This window comes from Centroberyx gerrardi, chromosome 6 (genome assembly GCF_048128805.1).
Source record: "Centroberyx gerrardi isolate f3 chromosome 6, fCenGer3.hap1.cur.20231027, whole genome shotgun sequence".
Classification (NCBI taxonomy): Eukaryota; Metazoa; Chordata; class Actinopteri; order Beryciformes; family Berycidae; genus Centroberyx; species Centroberyx gerrardi.
In genome coordinates, this window is record NC_136002.1 from 21,986,198 (window position 1) to 21,999,272 (window position 13,075).

Sequence of the window (13,075 nt, forward strand, 5' to 3'; positions counted from 1 at the left end):
GAAGCTACTTTGAACGTTTGGTTTTTACAAGTTACACTGGAATAAGCTGAACTGCAGCAAAGCTACCCTCAAGAGAAATATAGTTTTGTTTTAACTAAAGTTACTTAAAACAACTTTGTCAAAAATGATCATATCTACATCTGCAATGTCATATGATACAAAATCCCATAACTGCAAAAAATACAATTTATTAGCTGGGCAGCGAGCTGGGGGGAGGGGTCAAAGGGGTTCAATCAGGACATGAGAGGCAGCAACAAGTTAAAAATAATAAAAAAAATATATAAGGATGAAAAAAATTAATTCCCTTCTTTTCTTATGAAGCCAAAAATAGTTGGCACTTGCAGGAGATAAAGGTACAATAAGTAAAATTGTACTGTCCCATACCACAAAATGACCATAATATATCTGCAGGGTTTCATCGGGTTGTTGATCAATACCAATGTCTCAACGATTACTTTTCCAGGTGCTGAGATTTCTGACTTTCAAAACTCACTTTCCCTCTCTGCCTATTGGAATTTCAAGACACTCCCAATCCCCCCTGACCTCGTCACATTTTCAACCGCTCAACAACAGAGGACGGTGCTATAAGCGAGTGAAAGTCAAAAAAGACAATGACAAAGCAGCATCATTATTACAGTATTTTGCACTGTGATATATTACCTCTTCACTAGACGTTTCCATTGGATCTGTGCGTAATTAGCTAGTTTGCTCGTCTCCTATTTGAAAATGTGGTTTTATTATTTGTGTCACAGATTACTTAAACTATGCCTAAAAATGACAAAAATCAACTAACTATCAGAAACACTACAAAAATGTAGTTAAGCTTCGAGTTTAATTAGATAATGTGAAACTACCCCCAACACTGTTTGCATCTGTGAATAAAATAAATTGTTTTGTCACGGCATCACTGCAATCATGACTAGATGGAATGGATGCCAGCCAACGTGGCAGCAGGCAGCTGCATCATGCACCACTTTGTTTGGGTATTGTTGGAGCCAGCAGAGACAAACAGTGGCTCCTCTGGGAGGCAGAGGAACTGCTACTAAGCAGATGGCTCAGTAGGTGCTAATTACTGCCAGGAATCACAGAAATACAAACCTGAAAAACACAAACCTGGCTTTCTAAATGTTGCAATAGTTTCTTGTTAAACCTGGGGCGGAATAAACCTTCCATCAAATTCATAACATTCAATGGGTATTCCATGATAACATTGTGGAAAATGCTAGTTTGAACTATTTTTTAGGAGGAAAAAGCAGTAGTTTTGTCTGACAGGCTGTCCTAGCTTGTTCAATTAGGCTGAAATAGCTTTTCATGAGTGGTTCAATGCAATTATATCTCATCCCATAGTGAAACATAAAGCAACACAGTTAAACTGTATACAGGACAATACACAATCAATAATGCCATCTGTGTGTATGTGTGCATGTGAGCATGCACACATACACACACAGGGAAAAGTATTGTCTCTATAGAATGTCAACCAGAAGTGACGTTTCAGTCAGATTTAAAAATGTGTGTATAAAATTAGGAAGAAATACGTAAAATGTCATTTCTGGTTGGCATTCTATGTCATTTTTCTCCCAGTATAAAACCCATGGGATAATATCTAGTCTCTAGTTTCCATAAAATGTCACAAACAAACGCACACACACATTCTGAATCTATAGGGAGCTTTGACTCACTGGTTATTTATGAAGGCATATTTATTGATGGTCTCTATGACAGACTTGAAGGTGATCTTAGAGGTGAGGGTGTAGCCATGCTGGACCATCGGCTCTCCATCAGGACCGTCCCAACAGTCAACTACAGACACAGAGAAAGGAAGGAGGCATTAATATGGAAAAAATCTGTGTGTCTCTCTCCCTCAAACACTATTCTTACTGTGGAAGAAAACTCAGGATGAGAGAGTGGCAGTTTGACAAATTTATTCAATCTGCAAGTTGGGAGCCAAGGAACTCAAAATCTGGATGATTACACAGAGTTTTATAGTGTTGAATATTCATGATTATGTTAATACAGATAGAATATAATAAAGCTATGGTCAAAAATCTTAATGAGGTCATATGAACAAGACTGAACAACCAATGATAATTATAGTTCTAGCACTTTAAGGAGACACATAATAAGAGGTGACCACCTTCTAGAAGACCAAGTTATTATTTTGTCAAGGCCACTTGGTCAATGTTATCTATGAGATTTGGGCATTTGCACATTCCAGGCTCACAGTTCTGTGAGAAACACACAAGATGTTACTTTTAGAGTTTAATATTGTAATATTATAATGGTGAAGCAGATTCAGTATTCTTGAGTTTTAGGCACGTAAGGTGTAAAGATGGGTCAAAAGTTACATATTACAACATTTTTACAATATTATGAAATATTAAACAAAGATACAGGCTTTGGGTTTTAATTTAATGAATTTATTTTGGCCCCCCACCAACAATCGATTTGTTCTGCATTGCTAAGCAATAAAAATCCTTGCTTGCTTCATTCCATTCCTAGCTCAAAGCGGAGTGATACCATTCAAGTTATAAGGTACAAGTTTGTATATTTATAGGCACTCATGGAACGCCTCTTGTCCAATCACAATGCGTAGTCAGAAAAGTATGTTGTATAAATGTATGTATTTGCTCACCTTCCACACAGCGGCAGCCGAACTGCAGCACCCAGGCGTACATGTCGGTCTTGGAGTGGGAGAGGAGCTGGTCTCCAGTCAGATAGGTGTTATGAGACGAGGCGATGAAGTAGTTACACAGAGGCTGCTCCATGTCCTGGTTCACCTCATGGTGCAAAGGGTTAAACACATCACATGTGGGGCTGCGCATGAAGCTAGTAAAACCTGAAGAAAAATACAAATTCATGGGAAAAAAATTATTACTAAGCACCAAAACAGACATTGTACTGAATTGGAATGCAGTTAGCTGGTTTAATGAAGCTTCAACACTGTTTTATGTTATTAAATTCATATTTTTCTCTTCAGTTGTTAAATATAATCAGATGGAGTCAGACATAATTTCTTTTCAATACACAAATACAAATGTTTAAGTCGAGAAGTCATGGTGCAGATGTCAAGGATGTGGAAAATGAGAAGGGAAGAAGAAATTTTTAAATTTTCTAAAATAAAAGTGAACATTGTAACACAAAAAAAAAACGTGTTTCAAACTACCAGCCACCAGATCATATTGTGCACCTTCTAACAGCTCCAAAAAGGACAGAATTTGAATTTACCAAACACTTAAGTGCATGCAGTGGCTGTAAAGGTTCTACAATAACCTCTACAATGGCTTCATCTGTACCACTTCAACAGCATGTTGACCTTAAGGGAAATATCAATGGATAAGGGACAGACAGACACTTTGTGCTTTAATAAGTCTTAAGCTTAAGTTCTAATGCCTTGATGCTTTAACCGACCAACAGTTCCGCGGTTTGAATTTGCAGGGCGTATTACACATGGCTGACATTTTTAGGTGGTTCAGCATGAAGAGGAGCGAGAGGGAAGAAAGCATCCTTTCATCTGGAGGAGTGGTAAAAATGAGTGAGGAAAAGAGCAGGAGAAATGGAAAGTGGATGAGAACGATAAGTGGGGGAGAAAAGAAAAAGACTGGGAAAGAGACAGTAAATGGGGAAAAGAAGACTGGGGAGGAGTAATGGAAAAAATGGGGGGATTAGATAAAGAAGGTGTAATAGAAATGAAGGAAAGGTTTTGTGATGGAGGAACGTGATGTCAATGTAGCACCATGGCATCACCATGGCGATTTTACACACATATATACCATTGAACATACACACCAGTCCATTTTTTCCACATTGTTTCTCCTGAATCTTAAAGTGAACATTACATACAGCTGAATACTATACGGTTTCACTGATATACAGAGTAGTAGGCAACACGCTGTGCATGACTCATCACACTGCAAAGAGACGTCTATGTAAATCTGTTCGTACATTACTGTTGCACATCTGTACACACATATATGCATGTGTGATCAAACACACACACTCCACTCTCACACACACACACACACTGGTCTGCAGGGAAGACATCAGGCATACTGGTCTGATCAGCCAGACACACAGTAACACGGTTAGTCTCCATGCCTCCAAGGACCAGATTAGTCTCACCCCTCCTCCTCTCCTCTCCCCCATACTCACTCCTCTCATCTCTGTCACACACTCATCTCCTCTTTCCCTCTGCCCTCATTCTGACTCCCCAATTTTCTCACTCCAAGTACCCTCCACAATCCTCACTCCTTCTTCTCCCTTAAGCTCTCCCCTTCAGTCATGTGTGGCATTACATAAACTGACAGCGATACATACACTGGCCAAAAACAAAATCTCTGAATGTTTTGACAAGGGTAAAGACCTCCAACCAGTGTTGGCCCTGTAGCTTAGTGACTGAAAATGTCTCTAACATTGTCAGAGTTAGGGGTTTGATTCCCACTGGGGAGTTATGATACTTTAAGGTGCTTTGGGTAAAGCATCCACCAAATTGTGTTTTTTTTTAAGGGGGAGAGCAGGTGGTCCACCCACCTTTAGCTTTTAAAATGTATTCAGAAGGTAGGAAAGCAGAGAGACAGACAGTAGAGGAGACACAGGTGAGAGAGTTCTACTGGGATTTGATTGTTGGCCTGCAGCAGGGACGCATGTGTGGATCCAGAAGTGACAGATTTAATCACTCAACTACCTCTAGGCAGCAAACTTACATGTTAAACGGCACATGTTAATAACTGATCTTGGCTTTGATTGAGAGGGAGAGTGACATAAAAAAAAGAGTGACAGAGAAATTGATGAAGTAGCAAATGGGAAAGAGAAAGAATGACAGAGCAGAAAATGAAAAAACTTGGAGGAGAGAATATGGAGGAAATGGAAAATAAAGGAGTGAAATAATACAGTCAAATGCGAAGAAGTTACCCTCAATCCCCATGACGCCTCTTTGTTTATTCTCGTCGGACACCTCGAACTTTTCAATGATGTCTGCGCAGCACTCTGGAGTCACACTGGCCATCTGCAGAGAGGAAAGATGTACAGACTTTTAGGAATACAAGTACAAAAACAGGAGCATGTATAGATCCTTTTTTGTTTCAGTAAATAACGATATAATCCCAGTGTAGATGCTAAATGAAGTCAGAAATGCACAAATGATTTTTGTAATGGATTTTTGCTGCTATTAAATGAATTGTCACTCATATCAAATAGGCAGTATATTTTGAAAACTGTACTAATGCCAAGTCTAGCCGGCTGGAGTAAATAAAGACAGCAGGATGAAAAATGACAGCATTCAAAGGTAAGAGAGACGAGAGGCTGTCAAAAAAAAAGAAGAAAGATATGAGAAGCTGAAAAGAACAAGAGAAGGGAGCTCCCAAGACACAAACCAATCTTAGGCGTGATAGATTGGCTTAGTGGAACGGATTCCTCTGGGCAGACAGCTGAGACTATGTGAGGAACGCGTTAGACTAAAACACTCCAGAAAGGGGATTGGGGGAAACGGGAATATCGCCTATGGTAATCCACGACATTCAATTCAAACGGGCAATTGCCAATATAGAACAGGCCAGTCTGGGTCAGCCAATCTGAGCTCTTTTCTGCGGCTGCGTCTCAAATTGAAATTTAGCTTGCACCGCCCTCAGAACAATGCATCTGGTCTAATTTCACCGGCTGAGCATTTCATCGGCTCTGTTCGACCTCTGACCTTCTGCTCGCTGCGCAGGAAGTTGGCCAGCTCCTCCGCCGTCAGGTGGTCCTTCCTGTCGCTGTACGCCATCATCAGCAGGAACAGGTCGCGTCGCAGTGACATCATCCTGTAGAAGACCGAGAACTCCTCGTACGTCAGCGTGCCCTGCTGGTCGTCTGTGTCCGCCTCCTGAGAGGGGGAGGGAGTGACATCACCGGTGACACATGGTAAAACTCTACACACAAACTCATGGCTTGTCCAATGTGATCTTGCAGCTCTGTATGCTGAGGACAAAAACCAGTAAGGGCGACTGTGTTTCGGCGTTGTCCTCATCAGATTTTCAACAACAAACAAACTGTGACTTCTGGGGTTGCCTAAAATAGTGGCCACTGTCAAACTTTGATTGCCCTCACACCAGTGCTTTAACATGGGTTTTGCAGATCTGAACAGCAACAGTGACTATAATTTATGCAACAAACATGATAGGTGTGCAGATAGCAGAGATGTGCACTTGTCATCTTTGAAGGTGTGTGAAGGGGAAAGGCTGTGACTATGTGCAGCTGAATTCATGCCTTTCCTCCCCACTGATGAGTCTATTTGATTGGACTTCCCCTGCCATCATACTCTACATTGGACAATGTAATATGACATTAAGGTGATGTTGAACTTTGGTAGTACCTTGGGCTGTGTAGCGTCCTGGACATGATATAACCCCAAAATCGGTGATTCTCTGTTATCTGTTGCTCCGGTAGAGACGATTGGAGAATTGTGTTTTTTTTCTCTCTCCATTCACTGCCTTTGTTTGAAAATCACACTTCTAGCACATACTGTAAATGAACGCGAACAAAGCAGATTCTGAGAGACAGGACTTAGCAGATCAAAGCAGATTCTGCCAATATATAAAAAACAAGTCTCTCGCTTTTTTTCGCCTATTAACAATTATTGGTATTATTTTCCTCGTTCCATCACCATAAGTTTCCTCCGACTGGATTTCGATGTTACACTTGTTCAAACTGAAAGGTTTAAAAAACATAAAGAGTGATTCACTTAAAAGCAATTCAGCAGAATGACTAGTTTTTTATACTGTATATATTGTCAGAATCTGCTTTGTTCGTGTTCGTTTATGTGCTAGAAGTGTGATTTTCAGACCTGTTTCGCCATACAGTGGAGAGAGAAAAAAAACAGAGCAACAGATAACAGAGAATCGACGATTTTGCTTTTACCAAAGTTCAACATCACTTTAAATGATATGCAACATATGATGCCAAAACACTCTGTCCTGAATGAGTCTCTCCCATCTTTCCCTCACCTCTCTCTCTCTCTCTCTCTCTCTCTCTCTCTCTCTCCCACACATACCGATACAAACACAAATTCACACGACCAAGCATACACCATGTATCAGTCTTTTTTTTTCCACAAACACATTACCTCTCCAACCATATTTTCCCTCCTTATCTCATCTCTTTCTACATGTTGCCTGAGGACATGCAGCACAGCTCACCGCTCACTCTATCCTGCCACCTCACACTGGGATCCAGCTCCTCATATTACCTGGATCTCAGGGGGGGGGCCCATTCTACTCCACACCAAATCTAATAATACCAACTAATGCCTCCATCACACTCCTGTAATGAGCTCGCTCTGGGCGTCTGGGACTTGATCACTGACAGAATCTACGCACAACCAGTGGGATAAATCACTGTGATGGACTCCATTAGAAATGCATGGACAGAAAACAAACAGGTCCAAGGTATTTTAAGTAATTGCACCTGCTGTTAAGGTTGCAATGCCGCTATCTGCCCATGCTGGAATGGAATGAGATAAATTAATGGATTTTTCTATCTGAACTAAATCCATAGTATGAGGTGATATATTGGGCGTGATTACAATTCATACAACAACATAAACAACAAGAAAACACACATATATATCATTATAATATATAATACATCAATTTCAATTTCAAGTCTTATAATCACTCTGAGCTCATGTTACCAAGCCTAAATATAGCCGTCCTATGTAGGTTGTCACAAGGCCGCTTTGGAGACTTGGGAAGCTGGTCCACTTTTGGATTTTTCGAAAGAAAATACATACACTAACATATGTACAATGTTACTATCATGACATTATTTCATTATTTCATTATTTTATTATTACTTTTGAAGGGTGCTAATGGTTGCCAGTTGTGACAGATGACCTGCAGTTGCAGCATCCCCTTCCAAAGTGTCCAGCTCACCCCAGTCCAAATTACAGTAAAATGTCAATGAAAGCTGCCATCATTTTAGACAAAACTCTCTAACAGCATCAACTTTTGCTTTTGAGCTATCCCACTAAGATGGTTGTTGAAAGAGGAAAGTAAGATAAACATTAAATTCTTAGTAGTTTAACTGTGGCTTTTGTCTCTTTTTTGGTTTATGTTTGTCTCTGCACACTATAGCTCACCTTAGACAAGTCAGTGGTTATGTGGATTTTTGACATGACTCAATGTGACTTCTGTTTTAAAAATTGTAGCAGCCTTCTTCTTCCACCACTTCATCCTTTTCCTCTAAAAACATCTCCTGCATAAATATGAAATGTTTCCTGCACATGTATTTGAATGACACAAGTGCTTACATAAAAGATGCAATGGTTATGTCAGAGCTCTTGAATATTTATGTGCAAGGAATTTTGTGTGTGTTCTCCTGAAAACAAAAACCTGGAGCTCAAACATTTTTAGTGAATGTCATAGCATGTTATGTGTAAATATTTTATCTGAATGTTTTGATAATGAATACATGAGTATTTATATATGCAAGTGAGCACCTCGCCAGGGAAAGTGAGAGCAATGTATTGTGTATGTGAGAAGTAAAATAATGAATGAGTATGTGTGTGTGTGTGTGTGTGTGTGTGTATGTGTGTGTGTGTGTGTGTGTGTGTGTGTGTGTGTGCATGCCAGTGTTTTTTTGTGAGATGCATCATTTGAACTATGCCCTCCACAGCGTCCCATGCTATAACCATTTTCTGCATCTCACTGACATCTGAAGATTAAACTGTGACATTATTAAGTAGCACCTCAGATTCAGCGGCGAATTCACAGAGACGGTTCCACATTCTGACCTGGAACATTTGCTTGACCTTCCTGCGGGGCAGATTAACATTCAGCTTGTGGAGGAGCTGGTAGATCTCTTCGATGTTCAGGAGTCCGTCTCCGTTCTTATCAGCCTCCTCAAACGTCTGCTTCATCCACGTTACACACAGGTTAAGGAGAACGGGGTGCACAGTACAGTTTGTGTGTTTATGAGTGTGTGTGTGTGCATGCATGCATTTGTGTGTGTGTGATAGATAGAAAGTGCCTACGTAGGAAAGGTTTGGTATATGGGTTTAAAGTGTACTAAAGGAAATATGTCACAGTGCTACACGGGAGGAGCAAAAGCCTCCTAATTGGGACAGTCCATAAATGAAAAAAAAAGTCAGAAGAGTCAGTAGGGGGTGGAGATGAAGAGTTACAGGATAACCCCACCCTACAGGCCTCTGTATAGTGCATATATGCCAATGATACGGATTTGTAAAATTACTGAAACCTACTGACTATTGAATTTTGAGTCTTGTAAACTGCTCATTATGTATGTATATTTTTGTTATTGCTTGTTCTAAGAAAGTTCATGCGGGACCCCTGGCCTCCTGTATTTGAAATATTTGAAAAACAGATGTAAAATGAATGTAAAGAAAACATGCATAGCACACTCTAAAGACTGAGGACACTTCTGTAATCATCTAATTGAAAACTGATCGTTACTTCCTGGCTGTTAACCTATAGGGAAGACTGTGATGGCCTCATTGTCGTACTCTATCTTGACTCAACACAGTTACAACCAATATGCAATCATCTAGAGTGCAGCAGCTGGCACCAAAACAAGTTAGCAGTCATCACCTCTCACTTTTCAGCAACCTTAATAAGTAAATTCTTAATAAGCAAATCACTAATTCAGTTTCAGTTTTTGAAACCAAACTCTGTTCGCATTATTTGAAGTATTTTAGTTCAATATTATTTTTTATGATTGGTTCTAGCCTTTGAGCCTTCAGAGTATGTGAGCGTGCACAAATACCCCAGACTCTTAAACAAGTAAAATACAAAAACTCAGACATTTATTTTGGGAAGAATAAAACCAGCAGAACCGTGACAGCTGGCTACTAAGATGTGTCAGACCGAGAACACTGAGTTAGAGGTGGATGAACCCACAAATTGAAACACCAGCGACTAAAATACAGGACAGTACGTCACTCTCATTTGGCTGCTGTCTGATCTAGTAAAATACCAAACAAATGTGACTGGTACCACATATTTGTTTGAGTATATTTATGTGCGTGTACTATATTTGTATAGTTTCGTGATCAAAGGATATTGGTCATGTGTACGTTGCCGTTTCGCCAGTGAGTCCTCGTCACTGATCCCGGCCATCAGGTAGCGGAGGCCGGTCACCCAGGTTCTGGCTTCTTCTGCATTGGACGTTACCAGGTCCAGGGACTCCATGTGGTTTCCATGGTACACTGTGAAGCAGCAGGCCGGGTCGAAGCTGCCCTCTGCGTGCCGGTGGAAGATGTCCGACTGACGGCCCTCCGTCACTTTGTACAGCGAGTCAATGGTGACTGGCGGAGGGAGGAAGGGGGATGCAAAGGAGGAAGAAAGACCAGTTAGAGTTTGTTAGAAGACAGAAAGACAATTAAATACACTGGAGGGAAACATTAATGATATCTGTGGCGTTAACATTGAATTGCTTTGCAGCTGAACTTTGCGGCAGAATCCCTAAGATTTTAGGGAAAAACCAAAACTTATCTTATATGCCAAAATATCTTCTTCCTCCTGTCTTTCTCCTATCTTCCTTTCCTCCTGACATTATGTTTTTGACAGAGGAAACTCTGTCAAAAACACAATGACAGGAGGAAAGGAGCAAACTGAAATGCTGGCAAAACAGCAAAAAGTTGCATAGCTTTTTGACAAATACCCATCACCAAAATTTCTACAAGTTCCTAACTCCCCCCTCCCCCCCCCTCCCCCTCTCTCATGTATAAAAATACACAGGGAAAGCAATCTGTGTAGGCTTCAGACTGTATCACGGTCTAATGAGATTGGAGTATGCACTCAGCTATCTTTGATTCTGTGTCTTTGTTAGGAGAGAAAAACAGCCTCCAGTAAACTATGTCCTGTTTTGCCTGCCTGCAGTGTACACATGCTCCCTCTCTTTCTCTCTCTCTCTTTCTTTCTCTCTCTCTCTCTTCTTGTCTCTCATGTGGGGTCCTTCGACTTGCTGTGGTGTCTAATTCAATCCAAACAATTCATTAGTGACCTCGACATTTCATCAATGCACTAATCCTTTTTCCTCTCATTTCCCTCTGAACAACAGCTTCTTTCTGACCTTTTTGTGTCTTTTTTGTGACACCATAGAGCTTTATACGTTTAATTTATAATCGTCCTCTTACCCCCCTAAACATTTTTTTATCATCAACCATTCCAGAGTCATCAAATGAGCATTCCCCCATTACACGCTCTCTTTCCTTTACATAATCTCATCTCTGAAATTCAGCTGTGACTGAATCTAACAATATGCTGGCCAGACAACCAGTACACACACACACACACACACACACACAAACAAAAGCCTCAAAAAACGGGTCTGGGCATCTGTTCTGTGTTTCTCTTAATCATGTCAATGGAGAAGAGCTAAGAGGCTTATCTTATGCTGACAGTCTACACACAGACACAGTCATACATACACATGTAAGCACTATCCATGCACAGATGTATGCTTCAGTGGGTTGATAAATAAAACACGGTGAAGTAAATAAATGACAATGATGCTTTGAGGAGGCCATGAACTGCATAATGATAATCCCGGAGCCACAGCACTGTGGCTAACTCAGGTTTTAGAAATGCATCGCCCATTCTGGATGAAAAAAAAAAAAAAAGGACAGCTGGGTTACTGCCACAAAGGAGGAGATAGAGAGAAGCTGGAGGGGGGACGAATGAGCAGAGCCGGAATAAAAAGAAAGTGATTGTAAGTCTCGGCACAAGAAGGAAGCTGATATAGCAGCGTAATGAGAGAAAGACAGATAGATAGAGTGGGTCTGGGTATCTGCATTTTCATGTCTATGTACATCATCGATCAAGTTAGGTGCACTTTTCAAATGGTGCTCTTTTATTTTATTCCACAGTCAATTAGGTTATTCAACCAAGACAGCAGTAAAGTGCAATCAGGGACCCCCATGCAATTGTGACATGTACAATAGCAAGATTTTGGGTGGAGGGTGCAATATATGGGCTTAGTGCAATATATGGGGGTAACCCAGGGTCCCTGATGTTTATGTGTAAGTGAATGTAGTGTGATTATCTGTTGTGCAATGTGATTGTGTGTTTACCCTGTGCATGAAGTGTGTTTCCTTTTTTAAAACGGATCTGCTATGATGCATAACAAATTTCAGAGAAATTTGACAATGGAACTCTATCGTATCGTATTGTATCGTATCGTATCATATCGTATCGTATGTGTGCGTATGCATGTCTGTGTGTGTGTGTGTGTGTGTGGGGGGGGGGGTTACTCACTCTTGGCCTTCTCGCTCTTGCGTGAGGGCTTCCAGCGGATGCAGGAGCGATGCTCATCCAGGTAGAAGAGTCTCACTAGCCCTTTGGATCCTGCCTTCAGCTTTACCATCTGAGTCCCGGATTGCATCACGCTCATACATCGCTCCACTGCAGATAAACACACAAACACAAACACAGACATACACACAAGGGTCAGTAGAGCACTATATAAAGGCACAAAAGGAACAGGTGTCTGACTTTATTTGTCTTTCATTAGGACGAAGTAGAACAAAGTGTCACAGTGTCACACGCTCAACAGCTGATTTGGGTGAGAGTCCAAACTGCAACAGAGATGCTACTGTGTAGACACACAGGGCCAGTTGTCTGTTAGCCGTTGACCTGCGCCTGAAAGCAATTGAGGGCGAAAGCGAGGGAGGGGAAAGAGAGAGAGAGAGAGAGATCACATCAGTGAGAGCGTGAATGAGACAGAGGTAACGTCTGTCTCTCTGTTCTAGGTTTCACAGAGAGGCTGTAGGTTGTACAGGAAGAACATCTTGGCACCGTGCTGAGGCAGGTGGAAGCTACATCTGATGACACTTCACTGTCTTCCCCTGCAATCCACACACACACACACACACACTGTCATGCGATATATATAGGTACTTCAGACTTGGAGGAGAAAGCTCCATTTCTGGCACTCATCTGGAGGAGAAAGTTTGGTTGAAGGCACTTAAAACGAACGAGAGAAAATAATGGCGAGGTATTTTGAAGAGGAGAACAGAGGGATCGAAATTATATAGTGAGATGTGGCTGTGTGTTTGATTGCTTGACTGTCTGGCAGTGTCCAG

General features: G+C 41.1%; 1 protein-coding gene across 3 annotated transcripts in view; it reads right to left on the minus strand.

Annotated features, from left to right (window-relative positions):
• plch1 (phospholipase C, eta 1) overlaps nucleotides 1–13,075 on the minus strand; it is a 49,904-nt gene that overhangs the window by 18,881 nt on the left and 17,948 nt on the right. For all 3 annotated transcript variants that reach the window (XM_078284329.1, XM_078284330.1, XM_078284328.1), the window contains exons 2-8: nucleotides 12,249–12,395; nucleotides 10,054–10,297; nucleotides 8,768–8,897; nucleotides 5,690–5,860; nucleotides 4,912–5,005; nucleotides 2,636–2,839; nucleotides 1,683–1,803 (exon numbers count right to left, since the gene is read on the minus strand). In XM_078284329.1, the coding sequence (XP_078140455.1) occupies nucleotides 1,683–1,803; nucleotides 2,636–2,839; nucleotides 4,912–5,005; nucleotides 5,690–5,860; nucleotides 8,768–8,897; nucleotides 10,054–10,297; nucleotides 12,249–12,395 (1,111 nt within the window). The remainder of the gene's footprint in view (nucleotides 1–1,682; nucleotides 1,804–2,635; nucleotides 2,840–4,911; nucleotides 5,006–5,689; nucleotides 5,861–8,767; nucleotides 8,898–10,053; nucleotides 10,298–12,248; nucleotides 12,396–13,075) is intronic.